Here is a 22,242-nt window from a genome sequence, read left to right as displayed (position 1 = left end):
ACACTCAATGATTATCAAATATTACCTTAATCTGCTCCATTAGGGTAACTCAAATGTGTGTTAACCTCAAATTGTCACTCCTGGGGCAGCAGGAGTTGGGAGCATCCTGGAGGTAATTAGCCTCTATACAACAGTGACCAACATCCACTATGGAGAAATACACACCCCACTGACCCAAGACAATGGAAGTCATAAAATTAGGGAAGTTTGGCAAAAATTCTAGCAAAATCTAAGCTCCATATACAGAAACAAACTAATGACCACATGAACATGACGACACCGGGATATTTGTTGCTGTTTTTGTACAAAACATGTTATAACTTCAACATTCACCTTGCTCATGGTATGATCAATGGGAGAATTGTAAAGCGGTTTATTTAGTAAGACTCTCTGAACATTAAAAAAAAACACAGATGGAAAGAAAGCTCTAATACCCAAGACACACAAGTCTAACTGAACTCGCAAATAAACATCAGTCATGTATTTCAGTCTGTTCCACATACCTGATAGTCTTCAGGACTGAATGCTGTCAGTGACACTGTTTTGTATTCCACCATAACTGTTCCAAGAAGGCCCTGTGCACGAACTACCAGTAACCTAATATGTCCAATTTCCTCCTTAACAGTAATATGGGGCACCGTAGTTGCTGGGAGAATCATTTTATCACTGGGCCCCGGAGGCAACCCCATAGAGAACTGCAGCAAGCCTGAGAGATGCAAGAAACAACAATTTACATTTTTACCAGTACTAGGAAAAATCCTTCTATAATGTAATGTGTTTCACAATGTTTAACATTATTATGCAGGGTCTGAAATTAAACATCTGAATACAAACATGGGCACCAATCATCCCGTTTTAAGCATCTCCCAAGACGTGCTGTGTACCTCATCTCCCATTGACATGGATAAGCAATATACGTAAGTGAATCTTGACAAAGTACCTGCGCCTCAATGGGAACAGAATGTACTCGGCTCCTCCCAGGAGGAGCACTGCATATTACAAGTTCAATGATTTGATTTGACTGACTTTTTTTTTCCCCCTCCAGAAACAGCTTGCTTGCTCAGGCATTCTCCTCAACAAAAAATCTGCTACACTGTTTTATTTATGTACTAGCAAAATAATGTGGACATTTCTGAGCAAGGCTTTTGTCATCAATCCACTTGCTTAATAGTCACTATTCTTTTGGGCACTGCTAACTTCGTCTGCTGAATACAACTTTACAATTTTATATGTAAAAGCATAAGGCTAAATTCTCAGCTGTGCAGAAGTTCAGAGGGGGTGAGGCAAAAGTGACTTATCCATCTTCTTTCTGTCCAACTCCAGGCTGGCAGGGAGCTGAACTGGCCTCGATGCTAGTCAAAATAGTTCAAGTGCTACTCTAATTTGGATCAGCTTCTAATGTCTCTATAGGGGCCCTTAAGACAGTGAGGATCACTGGAGTACAGTGTGCGCTGGCGCCATCCCCTTCTTTCCCAAAACATCCCCTATACTAGAGAGAGGGCTGATGTAGTTTTACTCAGAAAAAAAACTATACCAGCCAACAAAACTATTTGAAACAATGCGATTTCCATCACTGTTACCATATGGATGGTCACTGGCTTTGATGCTGATATCTGTAGTTTCCTGCTCTGGATCTATGCTTGCTCCACTGGTTGGAGTTGAACCTAATTTTCCATCTCCAGAAACTGCAGACACTAATGTTACACGGAAATATTCATTAAGCTCAGGAATGTCATCATCAAGAACATGCAAGTTTAAGACCTATAGAAGGAAGAATCCACACAGAAATTAAACAAATATAATAACAATATAAAAAGTGCAAAAGTGTAGCACGAGATTTTCAGTAACTGTTATTCAAACTGCACCGAATGCTTACATTTATCTAGTTTTATCTGCTATACAGTTTTTTAAAAGATGTATGCAATATTTTTGATGTTTAGGTAAATCAACCTAATATTTTATAGTAAAACTATTAACTGCAAACATAAAGACACTAGCATCTCAGAAATAATATGGGGTACAATTTTTTGAAGTGCCCAACTGACTTAGTAGACCTAAATCCCATTTTTTTAAAATATTTTACACGCAGAGCAACAATAGTCAATCAGAATGGCTGTATAGGATTTAATTGTTTAAAAATATCACCAGAGGCTGTTTTCTATCTACATATACTTATATGGTCTTAGTATTATGTGGTCCCAGCAGAAGAATATAGTTTGTTGGTGTCCTGAATTTTAATTCTCTTGCACAAAATACTTAGATCAGCTGATATTATATGTTTATGAGCATAATATTAGTAGGGGAAAAATGCCAAATTTAGTACTTTTAAGATGCTATAGCAGAGTATATTTCTGAATCCTTTACTAGAAACCTGACTACTCCGTTTATAAAAATATACTTTATAAGGGGCAAAACCTATGCCACCAGAGAAGGGGGAAGTTATATAACATGAGGTTTTGTAATTACATTTTTAAAACTAATTATTGTAAAAGTGACACATTGGGAGCAAAAAAAATGTAACATTCAAATGTTTTACAATTTTCTTATATTTCCTTTTTATAACAGATTAAACATAAATGAAGCAAATAGCTCTTTATTCTGACATTTAAAAATAACTGTAATTTAGTTTGTGCACAATGAACTTAAGTGCTTGATAGATCCCAACATTTCAAAGGAGCTCTGATAATCATTAGACATGGTGATTAATGGAACAGGATCTCTATATACTACAGTGTATGATAAACAATAAACAATGAATGAAATGGAATGGACAAGGATCTGAGGAGTGCCATAATGTTTTCAGATATTACAGGCTTTGGGCCAACGTCTATGCTTGGTTACGTAAACTGTTTGGTTAGGACCCGAAGCAAAACTCCAATAATAACTGCACTGCACTTTTAAGCAGGGGAGAATTTGTCTGGCTGGCCGTATGACGGGAACAGTGCTTTATGGCTGGGGAGGGATGGGGAGAGGAAAACTGCTGCAAACGTAGGGTGACCAGATGTCCTGTTTTTAAAAGGACAGTCCCATATTTATGACCTCCTGCAGGTGTCCCAATTTTTTCTTAAAAACGGGCAAATTGTCCCATGTTTTCTGTCTTTCCCCGCCTTTCAGTACTGGTGGATCCTGCTGATGGCTGGATCCCTGCTCGCCAGCAGCCCTCCCACCAGGGTGAGTGTACGATCCAGTGGCCAATAATGGGGGTGGGTTTGTAAGGCTGGTATCGGGATGAAGATGCAGCACGCGGGGACAGACGCTCCCCCTGCTGGTCCATTAGTGCAGCCCCTACTGCCTGTGGGCTCTCAGTCAGCAGGACCCTACCCCCTGACCCATTTCTGGCCGGCGCTGACTGTGCGCTGCGGTGGCTGGTGAGTGCAGGCAGGCGCCAGGCAGCGGCTGATTATGTGTTGCCTCTGCTGCCCACCCATCATCTTGCTTTGCCTCTTCACCTCCCTCAATTCCCGCTGCTCCTCCATATCCCCACCAGCAAGGCGTGTCCTGCTCCCAGCGCTGTGCAGAGAACCAGCCCCTGGTCGGAGCGTTCAGTTCGCCAACAGCCTGGCCAACAGGCTCCTTCCTTCCCTCACTGTCTCTGGCTCGACCAGCACCCTGGGAAAGCCCAAAAGCCTCCGGTCCAGGGCGCTGGCCAGGAGGAGCAGAGCCCTGAATGTGCCAAAGCCCCGCACAGCGCTAGTACGGGGAAGCCTCTCTGCCCCTCAGCTAAGCTCTGGAGTTAGGGGGAAAACGATTTCCAGCCTTTTCACACCCTGAACCTGCAGGCTCCACAGCATCCCCAGGGCAGGGACATAGTACCCTCTTCACCTGCCCCCCGCCAGCCCTGCCCCAGGAAGCAAGGGGCTGCTCCATTCCCTAGGCACCCTCCCCTGCTGAGCCATCTCTTCAGCTGCTGAAGCCCTGCAGTCCTGGTGCACAAGGCATCCTTAGGGATTAACCCTTGCCTGCCCATGTTGTAGCCAAGGGACAGGAGGTGGCTGGATTATGTCAGTGGCCAGCAGCAGCCTGGAGGCGTTAGCTACCTTTCGACATTGTGCAGGCAGAAAGGGAAAAACTGCTTCCAGCCACAAGGCGGGGGAGGGGGGTGCGAGAAGAGAAGATATGAGCTCTGCAAAGACATGGGCCAGGTCATCCCTTCCCCCACCTCATCCTCCCCTACAACTGAAAGCAGCTCCCATTCCTTTCCTCCTACACAGTGCCGAAAGGCTGCTGCTGGCCACATGCTGGTGTGAACCCTGGCAGAGATACTGAGAGGGGAACATGTGACCCTGCATGTCCCCTCCCCCCCCATGTTGCCTTGGGAAGACATGACGCCAGGTACCAAGAGAGGCAGGTCCACCCTGGGAACCCAGCCAGGCATGGAGGGAGGAGAGTGCCGGGCAGGGAGGGTCAGGTCGATCACCTGCCCTGTGTAAGAGAGGTGTACAGTAGTGTGTGTGTGTGTGTGTGTGTGACCGCTCCCTGTGGGGGGGTGAGGGAGCTGGGGGGGTGAGGGAGCTGGGGGGTGTGTGTGTCACCCCTCCTTGTGTGAAGCTTTAAAGATAAGAAGGTAAATAAAAAGAATCCAACTACAAGGTATTTCTTTTTAACAGAGGTTCAGTCACCTTGATGTTAATTTGAATGTTTGTACTGAATAGTTCTGACTGATTGCCGATGAACTCGCTTGAATACACGTAAATTTACTAGGTTTCCCGGTATTCAGCATAGTGAAATATGGTCACCCTATGCAAAAGGGGACAAGGGACCACCCTGGCGATGCTGACTCATTCCCCTGGGAACCGGATTGGCGGAAGGGTTTAAAAGTGGCAGCCTTGGGCATGAAGCCCCCTTTCACTTAGAGCAGGCTGGGGCAGTACTCACCCTCTTTCCACTTTAGGTGGTGAAATACCAGGTTTGGTCAGGAGCTGCTGTGGGCATGGTGTTAGCCTCCCCTTGTTTAGGGGAGCTGGGAAGGAATTTTCCCTTACCACCAGACTGGGCTATGTGGAGTTGGGGTTTCTATGCCTTCCCCACAGCAGGTTCAGGAAGGGCTCTGTTCATGCATGGCATGAAGGGCAGTAGGCTATATGTCACAACTCATTATATATGTGTGGGGTGGATGTCCAGTGCAGGTACTCCATAGGACAGTGATCAGATAAATGGCTCGGAAAAGGACTTAAAAAGGAAATGTTCATTACAGGAATGGAATAGGGGGAGATTCCTATGATTGGTATGACACAGAGCCAACCCCTCTTCCCCCTATAGTCCACCTTAACCCTCCTATAAGCGGGGGGGTGGATGGTAAGGTCCCAGGAATGGATTGGCTGGGGGGGGCCTTAATAGAAAAAGATGGGGAGCTGGCAGAAGCTCCCTGGGTAATTATGGAATGAATATGGGGTTACCTGCACTGTACACTTCTATCTGCCAGCTAGTCCCAGACATCTAATAATAACGTTGCGGCCTGATTAAAACCATATCAAATGTCTCCTGTCCTTTCGGTATAGCCAGACAAAAAAAGTCACAGAGACTCTCCATTGGCTTCAATGGGTATGGCTCAGTCCCTTACATAGACTTCAATGGAGCTGCATGGGTGAAGTTGACAGCAAAATTTCCAACAATGTTTATCATTGTATTTACCAGCATTCAAGCAACACAAAAAAAAATATAAACTTTCTAAAACATCCCCAAAGGCCATACCCTATCTTAGTCCTTTACCTGTTCTTCAAATGTATGTACGATTTCCCACAACACAATCCACAATTAAACTCACAGGAAAAGAACTGAGCAATAGGAGACACAAAACTCTTGATCTGAGAAACTGTGCAAAGATTTGACTGCTACTAATTTTTTAAAATAAATTGATCTTTGATTACTTTTTATATAGAGATAAGTTTGAGTCAAAGTTCAGACTTGAATCCAAACTTCCTCCAAGTTCAACGGTGTTTAGAACCAATGTTTCAGTTCTTGTCCACCTATACTTTAATTTTTGTAAACATATACATATTATATATTTATAAATATGTATACAGAAATATACATACACATTCATACATCTATCACTGCTTTTAGTTATAAGGAGTAACAGATTCAATAAAGCTCCATAACAGTTGCCTGAAGGAAACATTTCCAAGTATGAAAATCAGTAAAGTACACTGGAAAGGTATTTTCCAGGAGGCTTGCACAGAACCAGATGATTAACTTTAATAAGATCAGGTTTACCTCTGATCGCTGCCAAGGAAGGAATGTGATAGTTCCACTAGTATTTGCAAAATCAGCAACAGAGTAATTAATGCTGGTGGAATCGATCTGAGAGATAACGTAAAATATATACACATAGTCCAGGGCTCCCCGTGTACGTTCCACAACACACGATATAGTGGAACCTTCATCAGAAGTCTGTAAGCAAATAAGAAGATTGACAACAATGTACAAGCTTCAAGTGAATCAATACAATAGAAGTGATCCTTTAAAAATTATCAGGTCTTCAGGAAAATTGTTCCAATGTTACTGCAATTCAAGATCTTTCTCGAAATTTAGGAAAAAATTACTACTTTACATTCCTGAACAATGATTTTAGTTTTCTTTAGCAATTCAATCTTTAAAATAGATCAGGCTTTCTCCATTCTCAACATTACTTAAACTAAACAGAGAGCATTTTTCTTACTTTCAGTTTTCAATCATCGTACAGAAAAAATTGTGAAAAAATCAAGCGGTCTGTACACAGTATTCTTTGTATGAAGAAAATAAGAATTTCAGAGAATATTTATTGGTACTGTCTGTACATCTCATGGAATTATGATAGAGAATAATTTAATCAGACAACCATACTTTTGAAAAGGTTTAAGACAAATAATAGTAATGTATTCTATATGCTGTATGACGGCTTCCAGTGTATACTGAGCATGACTTAGTTCACTAGTAGACAGATATGTATAGAAAGCACGCTAAAACAATGTTGTGTATCTGCCATATAATCATTAGCTATAGCTTCACTGCTGAAATAGATGTAAGATGAGTACTGGACAATTAACTTTTCCTATTAATTTTTAATTTTGCTTCATGCTTGGGTGATGATCGGTGGTATGAGACTGTATCAATGGCACTTGGACCTGAAGGAATCTATTATCACAGCATATGGCAGGCACTTAAAAAACAAGCCGTCCAAATTGAAAAATGCTTTCATTCAAACCAAGAAGACTGAAGTCTTTATGATGTGTTTGGAGGACAAATGGGGATGATGTAACAAAAAAGGTCATAGAAGATTCCAAACATAAAGCCATTATGATTTTAGTTTCCCATTTATTTGTGCTTTACAAACCACTGAAAACCGAGAGATTTTATTTAAAATGGTGAAAGCACTAATGCGTAAAATATTAGAACAAAGTGGATGTTCATAAGGATAGTTATATTTTTAATGCATGGCAAAGCTTTCCTATTTAATTACTGGTTAATATTCCACATTTTCAACAGAGTAAGTTCTTCCTTTCTTTGAATGTTGTACAGACTTAATATTTCAGTTGTTTGGTAAATTCTTTGAAGCTAGGCTTGGGAAAGAGCACCAAAGGCCTGATTCAATGGGACTACTGGGAATATGGTACTTTTCAAAGCAAGTAATGATATCACAATCTGGACCACCAATATTTAGAAATCTAGGATAATACATCTATGGTTTGATGTAGTTGGTTCATTGTCCTCAAATGGGAACATGCGTTGAAGACCTTGTCAGTAAGCTGGGGGTAAAAAGGATGTAAAGCAAATATTTACAAAAGGTTCAGGACCAGAGAGACAAATGAAAACCACATTTCCATCTGAAAATGTTGTACTTACTATTGTGGCATGTAACCCCTAAACTACTCAAACTGAAAGAAATTGCAGGAAAAAACCCTATCATATCTGTTTTTTACTTTGTGAATTTGAAAGCACTTCGTCGATTACGGTTTTGTAGATGCTCAGTTGTACTTCCTGCCTCATGTCCTAGAAAGATAACATCACTCTCCTGAGCAATCCTGGGGGAGCTCATGCTCTTCTCCAGGTCCTGCTGGAGGATGTTTACTTGTAATAGGAGAAGGAACATAGATACATGCATAGAAAGGGAAGAGAAAGGAGGAAAGGGCCAACATCTTGAGACCCCCAGAAAAAAAGTCATGAGATTGGATTACAAATTATAAAAAAAAATTTAAAAAATAATACATTTTACTTCACTCCAGGAGCTGAGTTTTTAAGAAAAACACCGCATATCATGACACTGCAATTAAACTGCAAGAGTTGGCAACACTGTCTGGCATACTGGATTTCACATAGAGAAATAAGTAAAGGATTACAATACTCGTGACCCAAGAAAGAAGGAGGTAGAGGGGGGAAATTTACCACAAATTTAATCTCAGATATTAGACACGAGTGAGGAATGAGTTATTTTCAGAATTAGTCTGCTAAATAGGGGCTGATTTATTTTCTAAACAAAAATATTTTATGGGTTTTTAAAAACAGTTACTAAAAAATTCACAGGTGTCAATTTCATTCTCCAGTATGAAAGAATATGGTGCTATATTAGATAACAAATGTGTTGTCCGCAAAATTTTAAACCTAAGTGATTTTACTTCCCATCCACTGAAAGCAATAGAGTGAAATCTTGGCCCCACTGAAGCCACTTGACTTCACTGGGCCCAGAATTTCACTCATTGTCTTTTTGATAGTCATCTTACCTCAGGAATACATGCTCCTGTGAAGCCAAACAGCCCATTGGCATTGTCACTTTTTTGTACTCTTAATCTTGCTATGGTGTTTTCTTCTGGAATTCGAGCTCCCCCATGCACAGAGACAAGCTTTAGTATGAATAACTCCTCTCCTTCCTCCTCCTCGTCATCTCTTGCAGACACAATGAATGACTTCTTAGTTTCTCTCTGTCGGTACTCTAGATATCCAGAGATGGGGTGCACATCAGTCCTTGCTGGGGTGGCATGAAGTTCATAGATCTCTGTTCTTGTCAATTTACGTTTATAAAGCCTCACATCCTGCATCAATCCTGTATACCTGCTGCTGCCATTCATCCCTGCACCAACTCTTACTATTCCTGGACCTGGAAGAAAAATGAACATTTATACTACTTTGATACTTTTGCCTCGAAATAATAAAAGTGTGTAAATGAAAAGCTGTCATGGTGGTTTCTTTTGGCTTATTAGCTCTTATAATCTCATTAATAATGTAACTGTCATACCCTGGCTGAGCTTCCATGCGTAAAACAACAAGCTTATGTTGAACAATATGGATACCATCTTAATATATTTTCCCCAAAATACATCTAAGGACCATGTAGCAGGGTGGTCCCCTGCTCCTGCCCTGAAGGGCTTAAAACAGCCCAGGAGAGGGCTGGGGCAAGAAGCCTGGGCTGATTAGGGAAAGTAGGCTCAGCTGGGGCCATGCCCCAATCAGGCCCAGATGGCCCCTATAAGAGGCTGTGAGCCAGAAGTCCAAGCAGTCTCCCTCTGCCTGTAGAGGGAGAAGGGCCTGGCTGCTTAGAAGCTAGAGCCAGGGTACCTGAGTGAAGCAGGGCTGGGGAAAGGCAGAGAAGCTGGGGAGCTCCAGCCTGGAAAGCCCCAGGCTGCGGCCTAGCATTGGGCTAATAGGTACTGGGGGTTGCAGAGGGCAGCCCAGGGGTAGGCCAAGGCAGCAGGTCCAAACCCAACCTTGCCAGTGATGAGTAGGCTGATAGTGCAGTCTGCCCCAGGATGAAGGGGCTAGACAATGACTGGCAGTAGCCGTATACTGAGGTGAGGTGGGGATAGTGGGTGGGGGTTCCCTGGGGAAGGGAGACCCTGAGACTAAGGGGTTACTGCTAGGGGTCCTGGGAGGGTCATGGGGGCAAAGAGGCAGCGGATCACCGGCCTGCAGAGGGCGCTCCGGAGCTGGAATCGAGCTAATTCCCAGAAGTCACCAGCAGGAGGCGCTGCAGGGGTGAGTCCACTCATCTACAGATCACAAAATGTTTAGAAGATGTGCCAAGTCAGCTAAAGATAAGTAAGTTAAGTCATGAGTTCTACTACTATGAAACTAGAGAATAGATAATAATGTTGAATGCAAGAGGAGAAGACAGACAGAGCTGGATCAAACTCTTGAGGAATCACAGAATGGTACAAAGGCCGACATTACAAGCAATTGTACAGATCACCCCAAATATCTGAGAGCTCCTCCAAAAGGCTTGGCTCACATTAGAGCATTCAATCATTTGTAATTCAAATGACTGATCTACATCAACTGAAGTGCAAATGTTGAGCATGTCTATGATAGCCACCCAGAATCAGTGTAAGGTTTGTCCTTGCATTCACACTAGGGCTGCCTTAAACCAACAGAGATGCAACGGCTCTCATATGACAACTATCAAAGATTATATTAGTGTGGCAGGGGAAAGTGAGTATAATATCCCCATGAACTGCTCTTCCATTAAGGTGACCATATTTCCCAAAGGGAAACCAGACACTGCATGGGGCTAGCGCAAGCCCTCCCCATCCCCCTGCATGGGGCTGGTCCAAGCCATTCACCCAAGCCCGTCCCATGCACCAGCCGGTCGCTTGAGCTGGCCCCTACCACTGCATGGGGCTGGCATCACTCACCTAAGGCCCACTCCTTGCACAGGGCTGGCACTGAAACCCTGTGTGCCCAAGCCCTGTGTAAGCTTTACCCCCCCACACACATGGCGTTGGCATTGTTGATCACCCCACACACACATGTTCCTCTGCACCCCACTTTTTTGACAAAAGTGGGCATTTGTCCCGTTTCTTCTTGCCAACTTGATCAGCTGGCAAGAGCAAATGGGACAAATGCCCACTTCTGCCAAAAAGGTTGAGACAGTCGGGACCGGGCTTAAAAAGGGACTGTCCCGGCCAAAATGGGACGTATGGTCATCCTACCTCCCAGTCCCATACCTGGCTACTGCTCACCAGCCAGTGAACCATCTGTGGCTAACTAACAGATAGTTTCTAACAAGTCACAGTCAGCGATGCAGAGATGGATCGCCAGCTGGAGCTGCAGAGGAGAAGCAGAGCTGTGTTTCTTACAGCTCCTCAGGAACCACCTCTCCCCCTTCTTTTGCCACGTCCAGGCCTCTCCACTACAGACAGGGAGAAAGAAGACAACAGCCCTTTCTACTATGATAGTGGTATCATAAAAATCTTCCTATCATAAGACTTTTCCTCATTTTTTCCCTTTTCTAAAGAAGAAAAATAATTTCTTTTCTAGTTGTTTGTAGTAGTGGTGTCATTCATGCTGTTTTAAAGATGCATTTCTATTGCAGTTCTTTTCATTTTCTCTGCTGTTTATTTCTAAATTTGAATCTCTCTGAACCCCTTTCCAGCACTTCCTGTGCATCTCAAGCATTTCACAAAGGCTAAATATATCAGACACATCCAGAAAACATGTTCCTTCTGTGTGCCTGACACATACCTGGAACACCCTAACGTCTCACAATATGATATGCACATGCTTGTGTGTTCTTGTGAGTGTTTTCAGGAGTAGAGCCTATATATCTTAGCAGAATTTTAAAAATATTATGCATGCACATGTTCAAGTAAATCTAAATCCTGAAAAAACAAACATTCTATTAAATCCATAAGGTGTTTCAGGCAAGTTAATAGACATGATAAAATTCTATTTTCAAAATGTTGCAGTTTCAGCTGCATAACTTTATTTGACTTTAATGAAAGTTGTACTACTATAACTCCATGAAATCTATTTTCTGATAATCTATCAAGAAGTTTTCTTTCACATATAGTAGCTTTATTTCAATATTATGAATATACTTTTCAATGGGACTGGACTTGCTGCTTAGTGCAGAATTTTACTTTTATAGAAAAAGAAAAAATGAAGATTGTTTTCTCACCATCAGCAATTGCTGCTCCTTTCAGGCTCTTCATTCCTCCAGGCACCGGATTTCCATCAATGTAAAACTCAATTATGCCATCCTCCAGAGTAATCAGAAGATGAAGCCAAGTATTTTCTTTCACATATTTCATGATAGTTGTCTTGGCCACATATGTAATATTGGACACCAGTGTTGTGTAATGAAGCATGACAGAAACATGGGATTCATTTGTTTGGATTTTCACACCATAATACATGGTCCCGTTGTAATTGTCCTTTGCTACTATAAACCCATCACTATTGGGGTTAGGAATCACCCAAGCTGAAAATGTAAAGTTGGAAAGCATGTTATCCCAACTGAAGTGGAAGTCAGGGTCAACAGTTCCAAATGCATCCTCTTTTCCACTGAAGTACAAAGCATCTGTTCCACTGTGATGACGCCTCCTGTGAGGTTGAGACTGTACAGAACTTGAGAATGATCCAAGCAATAAGAAATCTATCATTGGTGGTAGTCCTGCTGGGAACACACTGGATAATATTTCCCAGCCTACCCGGACATCTCCAAAGGTACCCTGTTGCCTCCAAATTGTAAAGTTTGTAATGTAGGAGATATCATCTTCAGAGAGAACATCTTCCACTATCTCCCGGTCCTGGCTCTCTGGGTCTATGACAAAGACTCCAAAAGGGTCATCATTGAATGGGATCATCACAGTTACAGCAAGATTGGTTTCAGCTAACTGGCCACCAGGGCCTGGAGACCCACCTGTGTGATGAAAATTAAAACAGTTAATAGGATTCCGTAAGAACCCACCTCAGATACCACTGTCTGAAATAAGATCCATTCATGCGACCAAAAATGCTTTAAATAATAAAATACTTTTTAAAGGAACTAAAATTGTGTGACAAAGGAAGTGTTCAAAATGTTCTACCATGAATCAAATGTCACTTCAACATTATTAATTAAAAACTTGCATGAATAATTTCTGTTTAAAAGTGTGTTGTGATGCATGTGTTATCCATTGTCAGGTATAAAGTATGCAGAGAGTGTGACTTTCTTCTGAGACTTGATCACCCCATTTCTGTTGAATTAGCCATAGAGATGGCCTACGTTTGAGTCATCTGGTAGAGATACTGGGCCAAATTTATTTTCATTAATATTGAAGTTACTACACAAACATACTACTGTAAATGAGAACAGAACTTGGGCCACTGCAAAGAGCTATTCACAGCAAGTCCAGTCCACAGTTGGATCCATAGAGCTATAGTGAAAGGTCTATGGATTTCTCACACTAATAATTTGCTGAGCTGCATGAAATACTGAGTCATTAGGAGCTGACTGGGGTAGGGTCAGAGTTATTTTCATTTCTTTCTGGGCATGAAAGTCCCTAGCAAGTAAAGGAGACTTTGACCATGGTCCTGGAATCTATAAAAAAGCAGCAGATGGGTCTCATGGTAATTAAAGTAGCCACACTCACCCACATTTGTACTTCTCTGCAGGGACAAGACACATTATGGCAGGATTATGTAGCCACTAGCACCAATAGCATTCAGCTGCCCAAAGGGTCATCACCTCCCTCTCCATTGAGGGACTGTGCTTTAAACACATAGGCCAACATTTTTAGGAGCAATTAGCGGTTTCGGGAGAATCCATTTTGGGATGCTCAGCCCCAGAAACTTTAGACAGACTTCATTTGCAGAAAATGCTGAGCACCCTCCCTTTGAAAATACTGATGCACCCCAAATCACTAGTCACTTTGGAAAATCTTGGCCATAATGTAGTCCCACCCAAATGAGAAACCCCTAAATGGCTGCCAGACTGTTTCAAATTTATCATAAGAACAATAATTCAGGAATAGAATATCTGTACAGTACTCATGCATCTGTGTTGGATCAAGCTGTGACTAAAATAAAATAAGATGTAAAAATAAAACTTCTTGCTGGAAAGTTATAGAATAGAAATAGAAAATTCAAATGACAGAAACAGAGCTACTTCTATGAAACTTTCTATAATTAAGGTATAAAATTCTCCTGGTTTTAGAAGGTGTGGGGTGGGGGAACAGTACCTGAGGCATTCAGCAGCTTTAAGGTATAAAATTCATTGAATTCAGGAATTTTATCAGGAATGGCATGAAGAGTTACTGGCTTTGATCCTTCGCCATCCATGAACCACACAGTCCCATAGATTTCATAAAACTCTTGTCCTGGCTCCAAAGCAGAATCATTCTCAAAGAGTTGCCAGGTCAAAGAAACATTGCCAAAGTGTCCTCTCTGTCTCAGAATCCTATGCAATGAATTAGACACAGTGAGCTTTCTGGCAAATGTGTATCAACAGTCAGCAAGAGCAAAAAACATCTGGGTACAAGCCAGTACTATACAAGTACAATTTACAGTTCTCTAAATAATCCACAGCCATTTGAAGTACAAGGAATACCTTTCCCTACCCCGTTGAAGATCTGCACCTTCAAGACTCAATTCTGCTCTCAGCTACACGACTCTACATTACATACCTTCCAAAAAAAATCTAGTATGGCCTATAAGAGTGCCTGCAGTGCAATATTTTTAAGCTGCATGGAAACATGCACTTGCATATCTAAGCATAGAAAGGAGCTCTGTATCCCATAAATCTGACAGTTCCAAGTCTATAAGAAGCAACCAAATTCACTGTTCTCACCCATTCTGTGTAACTGGTTTTTGAGGTCTAGTTTCTCACCAACATGTGAGTTAGTTTTAATTTGATGAGACCTACATGTGCATACACCACAAATCTCAGCTGAAGATATATAAACACCATGATAGTCAGTACGGACTGAACCCAGGACCCACAGCTCCAAAACACAGGCTTCTACCACCTGAGCTAATGCAGAATGCTGTAGGTTACATAGTCACTGGGGCAAGATACTGGATGGAGTTGTGCCACATGGAGTAGGCCACTGTATTATATTTAATCTTTGTAAAAGACTTTTTCATGCTGCCTTCTATGTTTGGAACAGAGTTCTATTACATGTGTACCAAGTGACCTCCAAAAATCAAATCCCTCCTTACAACCCAAGCCCAACCGAGTCTGATGGGCTACAATTTTATCTACTCCTACCCTTCTGCCTCTTTCATCAATTTTATTTAGATTATGACTTCTTCAAGATAGTGACCTGTGTAAACTGTGTTTTTCATGCATCAGATGCAAAAGGCTGGGGGTTTCTATTTAAAAAGAATATACACATGGGCACGGAAAGTAGCTGGACGACTGTAATTTTATTCATCAAAATATTTTTCCCCACATTCAGTCACCCCATAGTAATTCTGCTGTTAAACTGGTGTTAACACCACTGAAATCAAGAGTTACTCCAGGTTTACAATGGTGCACCTGAAAACAGAATTTGGCTCGTTTACATATTTACCTGGTGACAACATATTTTACTAAAAGGCACTGCAGAACACCACAAATGAAAAAGCAAAGCAGCTATTCATAGTGCCTTCATCAACTAAGTGCACCAATAATATAATTAACACATTGACAATGTGCTAGCTAAACAGAGCCTCATCAAAAAGGGTGTGCTCTGCTTCCCCATCACCCTCACTCTTAATTTAAATCAACTTTCCTCACACATGGCCAAATCCAGCTCACTCATTCTGCAAATAGGATTACAAAGAAGAGATAATCATAACAGATCCAAGGTTCCCTCAGCATAAAAAGATTCCAAACACCAGGCTGCTTAATATCCAAGCGTTGCCCTTTCCTGGGATGCTATATTTATTAGGCCTTTTACAAAGCAATACATCACAAGGACCTTTCCACTCAGGGTCCCAGCCACGTGCTTCTGTCAAAAAATGGATCAAGTCTAAGAAAACAAAAAGTAGTATGAAAAAAATCACCTTTCCAGATACTTAGGCTGAAGCCCTTAGTATAACCTCTTTGACTGATCTCTATGACCTGTCAGTTTTGTTCTTGGGGGTCGTCAGCAGCTTATATACCTCCTATTGAGCTAATTAGCAGGATAACTAGGGCAACCTGCCAAGCAAACCCAACTTCTTAACCCCTGCTGCTTCTGGATACATACATTCCTTGTGTGGGTACAAGAGTAATGAGTTTTATTGTCAGCTCAAGAGAGGATGTTTTCAGCCTAAAGGGGTGTCCGATCTGAAGGGCCCTGTCATCCTGTAAGAGGCAGGTAAAACAAAACAAACAATGGGGGGTAACTTTTCAAAGCAAGATGCATGGAATCAGCTAGGTAACTCCCCATGACATCAGCACCAGCTGCACAATGAAATACTGTTGGGTTAGGGCAGGGCCGCATAGGGTGTGTGGGGGGGGGAAGTGGGGCAATTTGCCCCAGGCCCGGGCCCCACAGAGGCCCCCACAAGAATATAGTATTCTATAATATTGCAACTTTTTTTTTATGGAAGGGGCCCCCGAAATTGCTTTGCCCCAGGCCCCCTGAATCCTCTGGGCGGCCCTGGGTTAGGGCAGTGTTTCTCAAACTGGGGTCGCTGCTTGTGTAGGGAAAGTCCCTGGCAGGCCGGGCCAGTTTGTTTACTTGCCCCATCCGCAGGTCCGGCCGATCGTGGCTCCCACTGGCCGTGGTTCGCCGCTGCAGGCCAATGGGAGCTGCTGGAAGCGGCAGCCAATATGTCCCTCGGCCCGCGCTGCTTCCAGCAGCCCTCATTGGCCCGGAGCAGCGAACCGCGGCCAATGGGAGCTGCAATCGGCCGGATCTGTGGATGGGGCAGGTAAACAAACTGGCCTGGCCCGCCAGGGGCTTTCCCTACACAAGCAGCGACCCCAGTTTGAGAAACACTGGGTTAGGGAAAGGGGTTGTTAGGGGGAGGGGTTGTTGGGTTCTTTAGTGTTTACTTTATTATTCTAGGTCATGTCTGCTTGATCATTCAGCTATTTCATATCTTCAGTACATGAAAAATATATAATCAGTCAACCATATCATGATTACTGACATACACACTTCATCTATCAAATGTCTGAGTGGTTTCTGTATGCATTTTTGTTATATAAACATACTTTATAACATAACATTTGTTCCCCTAAATATTCTTCTAATTTATTTTTATTCAGATTTTGTTTAATTCAAAAGTCCCTTTTATGTAACTATTGTACATGCAAACTTGGTATGTGGCTTAGACTGAAATACTTTCAGTGAAGCATCACAAAGTATTTCTTGGAAGGTATCATTTTAAACTCTACTTACAAAAAAACATTAGTCTTGCCTTCTTCCACCGGCTTGTCAACAGGTTTCAAAGAGAAAATGCCATTCGGGTCATCATTCGCTTCAATGACAACGGTAGCCATCCCAGCCCTGTAGACTACAGTGTCACCTAAAAGCCAAGGATTTATATGGTTTCAAATAAAAAGTGAAAAGCTAATGTAATGTGATTATCAATGGAGTTGTTTTCTTATCCAACTATTTTCATGCATACAGACAAAAAAAAGGTTCAAATCTTTACCCATATGAGCAATATTTGAGACATTTTAGTGTAATAGAAAATACAGAGGCAATAAATTACAATGGGTTTTATCCTGCACAGTGCAATTGTAAAGTGTTGTGTGTACAAGTGCAAGATAAAAGTAATGAGCCAGGTAGGGGAGCCTGGCCCGGATCTAGGGAAAACACTACTACTTGACTGCCATGTTATCGCTGGCTAATAGCAGGACTAATGCCAAAAAGAGGAGTGTGAGGCTGTGTCTCATTTGCATGCCAAGAATCCTACTCATTCTCACCCATCCCCAGGCATGTACATATTCTGTCCATTCCCTCCCTTTTTTTCCACCCTGTACTCTTAAGAGTGACCAAACAATTAAGAGACTTCAGACTAACTTCTACTATGCTTAGTACTTAATTTTATTCACACCTTCTATAGAGTCCACCCACACTTCCACTGAGGTGGACGTCTTATTGTGCCTTTCAGGATCAAGGCCAGTATGTGTACTATTTCACAGAAACAAAACACAGTCTTTTTCCATCAGGAATAAACACAGAAACATCTTATTTACTTATAAATTCCATGTTCTCTCAAGCTTTTTTAACCCCCTGCCTCCAGAATCATTTATAGTACTTCAGAAGTTGTGGCATATTTTTCTTTGTTTGGTTTTGTGAGTATGTGAATGAAGATTCCCACACCACCATCTTCTTTTTTTAAACATATAAGTATTTTTATCTGAAATGAGTGCACAAGGAATATCAATGAAAGGAATAATCAATTTCAAACCATGTTATCTTGCCAAGAATTCCAGGGTTTTTTTAAGTCTTATTATTATTTCTTATGTCTGGCACCATTGCAGCTCATGATTTCAGAAAAATCCTCATTTATATAAATTTCTACAATAAAGAAATTCTTTAACACAATGTTTTGGTGGCCAATTCAATGGCATTTCTGATATTCCAAATGTTAACTTTAAAAGGTTAAAAAACCCATTGAGAATTACAGATTAAGGGTTTCTGCAGAAATGACATGAACAATATTAGCTGGTTTGTGAGCCTTCAATCAAGCAATTCAATACAAGAGAATATAGGCATAAATCCAATATACACTGTGCATGTTCACTTTACAGATCTGTTGACAGTCACTCTCCTATTGTGAAACTCAGCAATGAGAATGTACTATTTTATCAACTCTTTACAAGATACTGGATTTCAGCAAAAACAAAATGAGAGAGGCAACAACTACTGTATTTAGAGCAAATAAGTATTTTCACCTGTAGAATTAAAGAGGATGATGTAAAAAGTTTCATCTGTTTCAGGGGTATCATCTTCACTAATAAATACTGATATTTTGTGTTCTCTTTCCCCAACATCAAACACAAGGGCTTCACTCCTTCCACTGGAAATGAAATCTCCGTCTTCAACTGTGGCTCTTCCATCAACTGTGGCATATAAGACGGTAATGGCTACATCAGCAGATCCATTCCTTAGGACTGTAAAGTGAGCAAAATCTCCTTCTTGAACCTTTACAACAACAGGATCTGAAATAGATAAATTACAAATTCAGCAGCATCATTCAAACCATCAGCTTCCTATGCTAGACATCACTGTTTATCCTGCACAGTGCTTTATCCTGCAGAGTGCAATTGTACACTACAATCCTACAAAGTTAAACTGCAGAACAATTCCTCAGGGAGACAAAAGGAAAATCTGGAAAAGTTTGAGGGAACATTTTCAGCATGGGAGGATACTGACCTGGCCACCTACCCCACCTCAGCATAGAAAAATGGAATAGTGAGACACATGAAGAAAAGGCTCTGGCTAAATCAAAAAGAAACAAACAGACCAAAAAAAAGCATCCTGGGGAAGAAAGCTAGCAAAAACTGTATCAAAATATAAAGCACTTGGGTGAAATCCTGGCTCCATTCAAATCAATGAGAGTTTTGACATTGCCTTCAATGGGACCAGGATTTCACCTTTAATGTTTATCTTGTCTCAATAATAAGAACACTAACGATAGTAAATGTATTTGTAACTGCACTTTCAAAGGAATGGAATCTAACCTGAAAAGTATATGGGGTCATCGTTCCTTGTGATTTGTAAAACTGCACTGGTTGTGTTTCCAACTCTGGCTCCCCCAGTGGTATTGACAAGACTGATGGTGAACACTTCCATTTCTTCAGGTAGCTAAAGGAAGAGGTAATATGAAGTAAATCTGTTTCATGCAAACAGGAAGAAATTAAAATGAGGTAATCAAAAGCAGAGGAAGCTCTGAGAGCCAGTCCTGATTCACTCATCCTTGCTGAACTAGGGTCTTAATGCCTCACTCTATTATTTGAAAAGAGTAGGTCTGAGGTAGATTTCTAGTTTCCTCCCTGGTGAATGCTGATACAGAGAAGTAATTTAGCTTCTCTGAAATATCCTCCTTTTTCTCTTTAATTGTTCCCTTTATTTCCTTTGTGGGCCAGCAGACCCAAAAATTCTCTTTCAGTTTCCTGCTTCCAATACTCTTAAAAGAATTTCATGTTGCTTTATGTCTCTTTGGCTATGTGCTACTTACTATTCAAATTCCCTCTTAACCCTCCTGATTTCTATCTTATATATTCTACTATACATCTATAGTTTGTTTCTTTCATTGGCTTCCCTAGGGCTGGACATCTGTTTTTTAAGGATCCAAACAGCCTCTTGTAACTTTCAATTTTACTATACTGGTATTTTTTGTTTAAAGGTATGTTCATCTTCTGTGACTGTTATGGTCTAGCTCCATCCTGTTTGAGGATTTTGATTTCCTCTTCTATAAAGCTGTTCTTTTAATTAGCTTCTTTTAAAACAAAAATTACTGCTTTGTAAGGTTTAAAGTCATAGTGCATGTGTCTCAATGTTCTCACACCAAAGTAAAGTAACAAACTATATTTGTCTAAAATATTTACCTCATCTGGCAATGAGTAAATGGTGATCGTTTTTGAAAACTCCTGGTTTCCAAAGAAAACTGTCCCTTGCACTGGGTAGATGTCATTGGTAGAGACTGGTTCAACAACCCAAGACACACTGACATTTCCATAGTTTCCTTGGTTTCTTACAATTCTGTAAGCAGCTGTGAAATGCAAACATCCAACATGATAAGTGTGCATCCACAAAACAATAAAAATTAAAGAGAGGCAGATTGACAAAGCCAATTCAATGAAAAAGAAGAGGAGGGGAACTAATCATTCTGGGATTCCTTTTTGGTAGAACCGTTAAAAACACAATATGTGAGACAACTACATAAAAGACACAGAAAATGTCACATGGATATAAGAAATAGGTACACTGAGGCATTTCCAATTTGGGTATAATTGGAAACTGCTGAAGAGCCAGGCAGCCAAATGATATGCCTCTCCTGGTGAAATAAAACCTTATCTGCAAAATACAGGCCATCTCCTGCAAAACGCTGAGCACCCTGAATTCTTGTGACATCATTGGAATTTGATGGCAGTCAGAGCCTTGCAGGAAGTACTTCTTAGCAACTTGCAGAACTGAGCCCTAAATGTAGAGATATAAATCTGCGCAACAGGGCTCAACCTGTTTCCATGGTCTGCACAGCTAGACCTCCTCACTTTAAGCAGATGCAGAAAACAAAAGAATAAAAGATCAAGATCACAAGTCTCACAGTGAAAAGAGTGAAAGAAAGCAAAAAAAAAATCCATGTTTAGTATAAGCAGATAGATGTAACAGAAGCCTCCTTCAGTACACCAATAAGTGATCTCTTTGACTGGGAAAGCAATCACTGTTCCTATAACCTCATGGTTTTAAGGGTGTTAGTATGAGTTAAACTAGAATAGCTTGAACAAAACAGGAATTACCAGAATAGACTGCTTCTCCTTTACTTTCATTTATTGTTACAGCTAGTTCATCAGGGAGGAACTGAATTACTCCATGTGGATCATCATTCTTCAGAATGGTTATATTGACCCTTGTGGCAGTTCCCAACTTGCTTGGCAGTTCTCTGTGGCTACTGAGTACCACAGAATAGAATTCATCCAGCTAGAATAGGAAAACTAAGTCAAAAAAAATCATATAGACTCACAACATTCACAGCATGAAAAGAATGGACCACAGTCCACCATTACCAACCTGGCAAGAAAAGTTACAGCTTTAAAAAGCAAATCAATGAGCATGTGTTTCCTGTGCTAACTTCTGCATAATGAGCAGCACCCCATTTCCATCCCTGAAAGTAGGGAATGTCATCAGCTTATATGATGTAATAAGGTCACTTAGCATATCACACATACTATATCACAGTGTACAAAGGTATGAAATGATTATATGGCAATATTCCATCAGCTAATCATTTATGGAACTATGAGTAAATAGCACGGATCTAAAGAACAAGTACATAATTAAGATCTGCATTCATTACTAGGCATAAAAGAACAAAATACCACATTTGTAAAAATGATCAAACATTCATGCATTTGTGTCCACAGAATTGTACTCAAGGATCATCCAGGTACTAATCACCTGACAAATATTTGTCTTGTTGCCACCAAAGTAGTTAGCAAGGCAGCTGGTTTCAATTTTATCCCCCAGCAAGCTAACAGGAGAGTTGAAAATGAAGGGAAGCTGTTGTCCAGCAACCTTTGATGATCCCAGAAAGAGGGGAAAGCCACCTGCTCCTGACCCAATGCACTGGAGAATGAGGTGTTGCTGGCCATCTGGATACCTCTCCAGGTGACATTTTAGGTAAAGAAAGTCCTATGGTCTTTTGGAGAAAGGGAGTTGCCACTGTAACCCGTTTCTGTGGGGAGGAGGTGATACTTGGATTCAGGGACCCAGATGTCATCTCAATAAATGATCTGGAAAAAGGGGTAAACAATGAGGTGGCAAAATTTGCAGATACAAAACTACTCAGGATAGTTAAGTCCCAGACAGACTGTGAAGAACTACAAAATATGAAGAACTACAAAAGGATCTCTCAAAACTGGGT

General features: G+C 41.3%; 1 protein-coding gene across 1 annotated transcript in view; it reads right to left on the bottom strand.

Moving 5' to 3' along the window:
* Positions 1 to 22,242, bottom strand: part of ADGRV1 (adhesion G protein-coupled receptor V1) — a 421,267-nt gene that overhangs the window by 348,289 nt on the left and 50,736 nt on the right. The window contains exons 15-25 of the mRNA XM_045021061.1: positions 21,119 to 21,299; positions 20,207 to 20,370; positions 19,340 to 19,463; positions 18,551 to 18,817; positions 17,046 to 17,172; positions 13,911 to 14,128; positions 11,867 to 12,610; positions 8,697 to 9,070; positions 6,214 to 6,390; positions 1,581 to 1,761; positions 504 to 706 (exon numbers count right to left, since the gene is read on the bottom strand). Of these exons, the coding sequence (XP_044876996.1) occupies positions 504 to 706; positions 1,581 to 1,761; positions 6,214 to 6,390; positions 8,697 to 9,070; positions 11,867 to 12,610; positions 13,911 to 14,128; positions 17,046 to 17,172; positions 18,551 to 18,817; positions 19,340 to 19,463; positions 20,207 to 20,370; positions 21,119 to 21,299 (2,760 nt within the window). The remainder of the gene's footprint in view (positions 1 to 503; positions 707 to 1,580; positions 1,762 to 6,213; positions 6,391 to 8,696; positions 9,071 to 11,866; positions 12,611 to 13,910; positions 14,129 to 17,045; positions 17,173 to 18,550; positions 18,818 to 19,339; positions 19,464 to 20,206; positions 20,371 to 21,118; positions 21,300 to 22,242) is intronic.

The sequence above is a fragment of the Mauremys mutica genome, chromosome 6 (genome assembly GCF_020497125.1).
Source record: "Mauremys mutica isolate MM-2020 ecotype Southern chromosome 6, ASM2049712v1, whole genome shotgun sequence".
Lineage (NCBI taxonomy): Eukaryota > Metazoa > Chordata > Testudines > Geoemydidae > Mauremys > Mauremys mutica.
Note: the sequence above shows the minus strand (reverse complement) of the source record. Positions and strands in the feature narration are given on the sequence as shown.